The sequence below is a fragment of the Aphelocoma coerulescens genome, chromosome 3, assembly GCF_041296385.1.
Source record: "Aphelocoma coerulescens isolate FSJ_1873_10779 chromosome 3, UR_Acoe_1.0, whole genome shotgun sequence".
NCBI lineage: Eukaryota > Metazoa > Chordata > Aves > Passeriformes > Corvidae > Aphelocoma > Aphelocoma coerulescens.
In genome coordinates, this window is record NC_091016.1 from 83,931,071 (window position 1) to 83,940,721 (window position 9,651).

Sequence of the window (9,651 nt, forward strand, 5' to 3'; positions counted from 1 at the left end):
TGTGGAATCAAATGAAGAATGATTTCCATACAAATTGTTTTGAAGATGAATACAACCCAGCCAATGTTGATATGTGCCCCAAGGTGCCCACTAGACCATGTAAGAGCAAGAATTAGCTGTGGCCAGGGATAGGCCAAAAAAGAGTAGTTGAGTAAAATATTCTGACTTTAAAGATTGAACAACTACATGTGTTTTGAAATACGGCACAATACCAAAAACTGTTCTGTCTTTAAAGCTCTGTCTCATGGAATAGCTACTTCTAGTTTCAAACAAGCTTATCCTGTTAAGTTTATTACTTGCCAGTGTGCATGTATTTACTGGCTTGTAATTGATTTTAAAATCACAAATATAAAAGCAATGCCAACGTAAGGTTTGGCTCTCTCACTCAGATTTTGTGTTTGCTTTGCTAAATGAATGACAAGTAATAAATTAAGTTGAATGATATGAGGATGCCTGTTTTGAAGGAAGGCTTAGTTTTGTCTCTTAAGGAGACTATCCTAGCATAAAGGAGCTCTGTTTTTATTAGTAGCTCTGAGGCGTTATTAATGACTCTTAACTGTAGTGCACCTTGAGCTTTTTTGGATAGAAAGCAGGTGAGTAAAGAAGTGAGGCAGGTACACATCAAACAAGTTTGCCATATATTTCATTGCTGTCGAGAAGCTTTTTTGAGCCCTTTCAGCAGTCCTTATTTAGCTTTAAAAAGAAAAAAAATCCAAATATCTACTACATGAATTATACTGTATTTACAGGAGACCTGTAAACAGGCAGACTTCAAGCAGTGAGGGTGGTAGTACCAAGCAAGGTCAGTTAATAAAGCAGGCTGGCACTAGATGGAAGTCAAGCCAGGACTGGTTCTACTACTCCAAACTTCCTGCTGCCTGGAGGATGCTCCTGCCTCTGGCTTTGTGCAGGCCGTGCCCTGCCGGCGGATGCCAGCGTCCGCACAGCCGGGCAGGGAACCCGGCCTGTGATCATCTGCCGGGCAAGCACGGGAGCGCTGCCAACGCTGCTCTCACGGCTTACCTTTGCCTTGCTCTGCACGCCTGCCTTCCAGCCAGCTTTGGTTTTCACTGGGCTTCTTGTTGGACCTGCAGCTCAATAAAGTGTCAGAAAACTAATATTTTAAAAACTGTCTTAATTCTTTTCCATTTTAAGCATGTTAAACTAGCTCACCGTGGGGATTTGAAATTTGAAAATGCTGGAGCTCACACTGGGGGAGAGGCTCCCCGTGTGTGTCAGCCCTGAACTGCCAAGGCCGCTCGCCTGAGCCTCAGTTCGGTGCCCCGGGCAGCAGTGCCTGCAAGGGAGCAGAGAAGGCAGCCTGCTCCTTTCTGGGCCACAGCCTGGACTTCATCTGCAGACCGTGCCACGGCAGCCTCTGAACGAGGCAGCAGCCAGCCAGCTTGGATGGTTCCCATGAGGAAGCGCTCGGGAGCCTGCCTCAGACCCAGCCATGTTGGAGCCCAGGGGTTCTGCTCCAGGCCGCAGCGGCGCCGTGCCGGCTGCTGGGATGGCTTCCCTCCTGAGCCTGCCCTGACTCGAGGACTCTTGTACTTTGTGCCGTGCCCTGCATGCCCGGTGTGTTTCTTGGTAATGAAACGGACTGAAAGCTGTGGGCTCGTCACTGTGTCATCTGAACGAGCCGCTGCTTGCGGGTCTTTTCGTGTTCCAAGACACGGCAGGATCGGGAGTAAGCAGTAACATTCAAGCAGAGTTGCTCCAGCTGAAGCCCTGGCGACAAGTGCCACCGTAGGGGCTGACATTCGCACCAACCTCAGCTCCGGGCGGAACCTTCCCGGCGCCCGCCCCGCGAGGCAGCCGGCACCGCCAGCCGCGGACCGGGGCGGGGCGAGAGCGGCGGTGGCGGCGGCCGTGGACATGGCCGTATGGGGCGGCGGGGCAGCCCGAGCCCTCACCCGCGCCCTGCGGCGCCGGCGGGCGGCGGCCGCGCTGCCGGGGGCTGCGGGCGGTGAGCGGGCGCTGGGCGGGCGCGGGAGGGCCCCGGCGCGGCCGGCGGCAGGGGCGGCGTAACGGGGCTTCGCTTCGCCGGCTCCCTCACAGCCAGGCCCGGTAAACCTCCCGCCGGCGGCGGCCCCGGGCGTGTGTCTGGCAGCTCCTGGCCGCGTCCCGCGGCAGCCCCGGCCTACTCAGCACCAGCCCAGCGCCGGCCCATCGGGAAGGTGGTGTTCCTCTGCCGCCTCCTTTGTACTCCAGAGGTGTCTAGTTAGCTCCATTGCTCACTGCGGCCTAAAGTCATCTTCAGGGGATGGTTTACTCTGAGTACAGTGAGGCATTGCTGGGATTCGGGGGCTGTTGGTAACCAGGCAGCAGCTGGATGTGAGCGAGTGTTCGCTGTGCTAGGGAGAGCCCTGCGTCGGCTAAGCAGGAGTGGAGAACAATTGCAGGATAGTGTCCCTGGCCTGTCTGTGCACTGTCCGTGAGGGTTTTTTGCTTAGGTTTCCTTACCAGTTCGTACAATGCAAAATGAGTGCGCAGCTGTGTATTTCTCATTACAACACATAATAAAGCCAGTGTTGCTAAATGTATGTGTGCGTGCACAGCTTACGGTCAGAGCAAACATTTTGGGGAAATTAACACTAACGGAAACGTTTCAGTTGCATAAAAAGTTCCCTTCCATTCAGTCTGTGAAAAATGGCATTGTACATAATTTGGGGAGTACAGGGGTGGTGAACTAGCACACATTCTTTTATTTAATCCCTAAGTACAATAGCGAGGAAATGTGCAAAGATTTGCATGGTTAGTATTCTGCTAGAGAAGCACTCTTACAACTACGTGGTTTGCCTCTGAGTTCTTGTAAAGCTGATGTTTTCCATTCGGTTGTCTTTTATTTATGCAGATGACCATGGTGATCTGTCTTTGCAGACAGGTCTGAGAGGTATCCTTCAGGATTACAACAGGAAAATACAACTGAAATCCAGTAGTACCTTGCCTGTCTCTCTGACTGGAATGAAAAGCAACATGTAAGTATTGTATCTAAAATAACCCTGCATGATAAGGACTGTCCTTTTCTGTAGCAATTTTATTTGACTTCACAACAGTGTCACATGGAGCTGTTTTTATATCTCATGCGTTTGAATGTTTGATGTGGCCTATTCTTGTTTTACTAATTACCAACTTGAAAATTACAGGCATGCAGCCATCAGTTTGGGATGGTATGTTACCCACCCAGTGTAGCATCTGTATGCTACTAAACAAGTGTAACTCCAGTCTCTAGAGAAACAAGAGTTTTGCCTTTTTGCATTTTCCAATGCAGTATTTGTTTTTCCCATATTTCAGCTGACATGAAATATTAGTATTGGTTTAATGACATTCAGCTTTCATTATTTAGGTTCACTGTGAAGAGACCTTTCAGCACTTCACACTCATCAGTGGATTCAAAGGAAATGAAAAAATTCCAGCTCCTTGCGCATAAGTGGTGGGATGAAGAAGGAGAATATGCAGCCCTTCATTCTATGAATGATATTAGAGTGCCATTTATTAGGTATAGTTTTGAAGACATACATTTTTTTATATGTACTATTTCTGCATAACCTCAGAAAATATTGTAAAAGAAAACCAATTACCATTACTTAAGATAACTACATATGGCATCTACTAAAGCACCTTGTGGGTTCGACCTTAATCACATCCCTTTTCTTTCAGAGATACTCTGTTGAGCATGAGTAGTAATTATCATCCGGGAAATCCACTTTCTGGAATCAAGATTCTTGATGTGGGCTGCGGTGGAGGACTGCTGAGTGAGGTAAGAAACAAAAGCTCTGCATTTTCTTGTTAAAAAGCATGCAAGGTATTTGAATTGTTGTACTAATGACACTGCTTAATTTCTAATCCTCCAAGGAGGACCTTTTCTTTTCTATGATATATTAGTTACTGAGTAGAGTGCGGTGCACTCTTACAAGCCCACAGAGTATTTGGTTAGCTTAGTGGTGGTGGTTTACAGAGAATGAGGGAATTGGTAATGAGAAGTTCTAAAATTCTGAGGTTCATCAGGAAAATAAGATTTCAAGCACTGTAAAGAAAAGGAGAGGGGAAGAATGATGAAAAAGTCCTTGAGTTTTCCTTTTTTATTTTTCTTTTTTTACTTTATGAGTCTAGGCAAGAATACTTGGAATTGTGACATCCTCGTTACCAAAGAAGTAATTTCTGCTATAAACTTGTTCTTACACATTCATTTCTCTGAATTGCTTATCTTCAGTTTTTTATAAGGGGGTGAGGATTTTCACCTTTGATTTGATCTCATGGGAAATGCATGGAATAATGTCAAGAAGAACCCAAGACATAACTCTTCTGTGTCAGTAGAAATCCCTGTGCTACAAGGGCTTCCAGAGAAGTCTGCACAAATTTGGGATTGAGAAGTTACTGTTCGTGGTGGAACACGGTCCACACAGGCCCTGAACAGTGCTGTGTCCCATCAATAGACTAGGGATGGTTTGTGAATTTAGGGTTACAGATCTGGCTGACTTAATCTGCGAACTTCATCAGCATCGGAAGTGAGGTGTTACAAAGGGACCTGAATCTCTCCCATGTTTTCTTTCTTTTTTTTTTTCCTCTCTTTTGAGCAAAATCTTGTAGTCTTGTGAGAGGGGTCTCTCCAACAATGCTGGCAAAACCAGTGTGCTGCATCACCTTCCCAGGCTGAACAACCGGTGAATTTCAGGTTGGAATATCATACATGTGGTCATGTTCTGCAGCCTGTTTCAGTTTCAAAAGAGGTGATGACTAAGGTGTTAACCTTGGAGTAAGAAGACACTGGAGAAACCTGAGTGACAGCCAAGGCTGATGCTATCCTAGTAAACATCAGTGTTTAGTTCTCAGCAGTGAGAAAGTCCCAGAGATAATCATATATTGAATTACCATTAAAAAGACATGAGGATTTACCATTACAGGTGGATGTTGAAGAAAGTAATGACAGTAATTAAATATGGCATTGTTTTCCCCCCTTTAATTACTGTGTTGATTTTCCCCCTTTGTTTTTCCTCTATCAGAGAGTAGTAGTGGAAGAAATCTTTATTTGGTGTAAGAAAATGGATTCAGAAAAAATTCTTCTAAAAGACAATTTAGATGTGTGTATAGTCCAGTATATAATTTTCTAAGAAAATGAACACCACCTCTCCAAATCTAAGGCTGTTTTTGCTTTAATAAACATTTAACATAAAACTGCTGGATCACTTCTCATCATTTACTGTTGTTTGTCATATTCTCTGATGGATGCTTTCTTCATCTTGTATGTACACTGCAGTTTCAGAAACCTTTAAGTAAATTGTTTTCATGCAGAGAATAAATTACACTCCTTTTTATTAGCCTTTAGGTAGACTGGGAGCTTCAGTTACTGGAATTGATCCTGTGGAGGACAACATTAGAACAGCAGATCAGCACAAGTCATTTGATCCAGTCCTGGCCAACAGAATACAGTACAAGTCCAGTTCACTGGAGGAGATTGTGGAAGAGTCTATGGAAACCTTTGATGTAATTGTAGCTTCTGAAGTAGTGGAGCATGTGGCTGACCTTGAAATGTTTATCAAGTGTTGCTCTCAGGTGTTAAAGGTAAGAAAGTTTTTGCTTTCATTATTAGGAATATTTATTCTCTTTTATTATTGTGGCTTTTTAAAAGGAGTGTGAAAACACATTTGCACACATTTCTCCACTAAGTCAGAAGCACGTTCTAGAAGTGCCTTCCATTCTTCTCCATGATGCAAATACATCTTCCCAACTTCATTAACTAAAGTTACGGGAAATTTATTTCCCCAACTCAGCCTCAGAAAAGTGTTAGGGCATTGCCTAGCGTTGCAGGGTTGCATTGCATCAGGACCTTAAGAAATCTGGTTGCATCTGGTTTCACTCAGTTGAGAGAAAATGTGGCAGTACTGCTGTTGATGGACAGCTGTGGCTCAGACTCCATGGGAACTCTGTAATGATGTTTCTGACACAAGATTTTATTCCAGTGCTAGCATCACATCAGATAAGGTCCTGGCTTGCTTTTAAAGGTTTCTAGTTAGGCTTTGGAGATAATCAGGTGGTTATTCATCTTGATACTAGTTCATTTGCATAGAAGGATGGTAGGCTCAGCACACAAGTGGCAGCTTTTCTTTAATCTCTTTATCTTTCTGGTCATCAGAAGAAATATAAATTATTTCAATGGAATGCACTAGTAATTTTTAGCCTGCTGGGGACAAAGAAATTATCCCTTATTTCTAACGAACAGTCCTTTAAGGACTAACTAGAATTTGTTTCTGGCTTTATTTCTTTGCCCATGTAATTATTAAAACAAGCATGGCATGGCATTCAGCAGTCTCAAAAATTAAGGAAGCATTTCACATTTTACTTTGGTTTCAATTAAAAAAGCAGTTTGTGGTTTTGTTTTGATTTTTTGCTTCATTAGATTTTTGTTGTTTTCATATTTTTTTTTTTACAAAGGATTTGTATATGCTTTAATACCTTTTATTTTTCCATTTCCTGGGCAGGAACTATCATAAGTGACTTTTCTAGGTGTTCTTTGGGCTAGGGAATAGTTTTTAGGCCACGCAAGACTTGATTGTGTTGATTCTTTGAAGATTCCTGAGTCATACTGTTAGAACATTATATTCTTTCTTGTATTAAAATGTTAGACTCATAAATATCTATCCTGGGATGAAATGACTTCTTACTCTTGCATTGTGTAGACATTGACGTCGACAAATAATCTGTCTTAATGTGATTAAATTTACAAATATTAAAAAATACTAAAAATACTATTCTAACTGAACATTTTAATCTTTTAATTAGCCAGAAGGTTCTTTATTCATTACGACAATCAATAAAACACAATTGTCCTATGTCCTGGGAATTGTGGTTGCAGAAAAAATAATGGGGATTGTACCAGAAGGAACACATGAGTGGGAGAAGTTTGTTTCCCCTGAAGAGCTGGAGCGCCTCCTGGAATCAAGTAAGTTTCAGGCCAGATGGTGGGAATGCAGAGATATCCTGTGGAAAGGGCAAAGGGATAAGTTAGGTGGGGCAAGTGCTAGCAACAATACACAGCTTTTCCTGCTTGAGTTAACAGTCATATACTAAGAGTATCATTCCTGGTTTAAAGACACTGCTGCTTACTGGAATTTGCACAAAATAAATTAAGTGGAATCCTAAGAATGCAGTGATTACTTGAACAAAATCACTGTTGCAGCTGCCCGCTGTTTAATAGCCTAAATTAAAAGTTCCAGCATTTTCCATTGTGTTCTGGTGGCAGAATGTATGCTCTGAAGTGGTTCATATGCTCTAGGTCAGGTTTGAGGAAATAACTGTGTTGGCACTCTGGGGCTGCACTGCTGCCACTGCATTGTTTGTCGCCTTTCCTTTGGGAGGAGGAGTTTTTATTTTTGGTTTGCTGCTCCATGTTCTCTATTCATATTATGTTACTAAAAGATTTCTTTCAAAATGTGAAGATGAAACCTACCACAAATTCATTAGTCAGTTCTTGAGAAACTCTGTGATACTGATTTTAATTATTTCTAATTAAGTTACCCTCATCTGATTGCTTTTAAAATAGACAAGGCACTGAGCTGGGAAGACTTCTGCCCATTGCCCTGCTTCGCTGCAGATGTTCTAAAATCCTCTCACCAAATATTTCACTTTGCTCTAGTTCACTGCAAAGAAGCTGAAGTATGAATGGAGCTATTCTCTTGGCAAGGTCTTTTCCTGGCACTTTGCAGTTATGCCATAAGGAATATGACTAATACTGGTGGTTCTTTCAGTTCTTCCTTTGAAAGGAGAAGCAGGTGGAATGGAGTGATTTGTTTTGATAGGGTGTTTGTTTTCTGCCTTCCATCCTGTATCCTGCTGGGACACAGGAGATCCATGCAGTGAACTGAGTGCTGCTCAGCCGGGAGTGATAAATAACTCTTTATTTGCACTGAGTCCTTGATGGCATTCATGTGCCTTTTTCCTACATTTTTCCATTCCTAAAGGGTATCTGCAGAATCCTTGAAAAGATGTGCTCAGATTTTGATTTTGGAGTGTGTGATGTCAATCTGAAGCATGTCTCCACCTACAGAAAACGTTACCAGTCACCCAGATGAGGAGGTGTGAGGCTGGGGTTTCCAGCACAGCCCTGTAGCTGCTGGTGGTGCCTAGCCTGGCACAGAGCTGTTGCAGCCACTGCCAGGAGCAGGACCTGCTGTCACCAGCGATGCCAGTGTCACTGCATGTGGGGGTGTCTGACAAAGGCCAGCTTCCTCCCCAGCCTGGAGGAAGAAGCGCGTTTCAGACTTGCTGTTCTAAAGAGCTTGATGTTGCAATGACTTACAATATTTAAGAACATCTGTTGGTTTATATGACTTCTTTCTTTCCTAGATGGCTTTTCAGTCAGGACCGTGAATGGGATGTTGTACAATCCGCTCTCGGGCTCCTGGGGCTGGATGGAGAGCACGAGCCTGAACTATGCACTGCACGCGGTGAAGTCTGGGGCTCGGGCACGGTCACACGCGACAGACGCCCCGCCAGAGACAGACATTCAACAGCGCTCAGCCACAGCTGGCACAGCTGGCACTGTCCCAGATGGCACTGTCTGACATGTGTGGTGATGGACTGTCACTAGAACAGAAAATGAGCTTTTACTCAGATGGACACAATAAAACCTTCACTCACAACAAGCTTCCTGTTTGCATCAATAATACTTGCGCTATTTTTGGCCAAATATCTAGGGCAGTCGAAAAAAAACCAAGTGCCTACTATCTCAGGAATATGTTAAGATTGAAATGAGCAAAGCTTTTAAAGAATAAGTATTTTAATGAGAAAGTAGTTTCAAATTGTTGGAAAGGGAAATGCAGATAATTCTGTTGGTAGCTTGGAGGAAGCTCTATTATGTGGTGCCATTTTCAGTCCTGCTGGGACTCAGAACTCCATAGAATAATGGTGTAGATGTAGAATGAGTTAAAAACCACAGTGCTATACAATAAATGCCTTAAGTATTTCAGATACTCAAGTCTGTTAAGATATATGAAACACTTAAGAGCTACGAGCACTTATTTTTGTAATACACCTTTCTCCCTGAGGAGGGGCAACAAAATAGCAAACCTTCACTGTTGAGTCCTGCTGTTTCTGCAGTTGACATGAGGTAATTGTGCAGTGGAAGAAGAGTCTCTGAGACCAGAGTGCCTCAGCTGTCAAAGCCCCTTCACCCTAAAGATACTTGTATCTGTGCCTATTATTTTAACTTTCCTCCTCTGCCCAAATAAAGAGAAGCTGCAGTTAAAATTTTACTAAGCAACCAGACCTTTATGCTAGAAAAATGACATATTAGCAGTCTGTCCTAGAACTGAAGTGCCATACCTATTTAGTCTTAATGCTTTAGAGCCTAGGTAAGGAAAAGTCATTTACAATGAAACAGAACTTTCTAAATAAAGTGTCGTTGGTGCGTCTATGACTGCATCTATTTCCATCTTTCTCCTTTTTCTTTCAGCTTGTATACAGCTGGAAAGGTGTCTTGTTTTTGTTTGCAGGGATGAAAATGAAACTTTTTTTCTTCCCCCCCCCCCCCCCCCCCTTATTTTTCTCCCTGTTTAGGTTGCTTGTGCATTTCTCCTACTGTAGAGGTGTGGTGGGCTAAATTAGCTTTTTACTCATTTGCATTCTGGCTTTACACATTTGCATGCTGTA

The 9,651-nt window shown here is 43.3% G+C and overlaps 1 protein-coding gene across 1 annotated transcript; it reads left to right on the plus strand.

Moving 5' to 3' along the window:
• The first annotated feature begins 1,850 nt into the window (after nt 1–1,850).
• On the plus strand, nt 1,851–9,423 carry COQ3 (coenzyme Q3, methyltransferase). The gene is made up of 7 exons (XM_069011094.1): nt 1,851–1,969; nt 2,858–2,981; nt 3,350–3,502; nt 3,664–3,763; nt 5,323–5,565; nt 6,784–6,943; nt 8,347–9,423. Exons 1-7 carry the CDS (start codon nt 1,879–1,881, stop codon nt 8,562–8,564), a joined length of 1,089 nt encoding a protein of 362 aa, XP_068867195.1. The 5' UTR covers nt 1,851–1,878; the 3' UTR covers nt 8,565–9,423.
• Nucleotides 9,424–9,651: the final 228 nt, after the last annotated feature.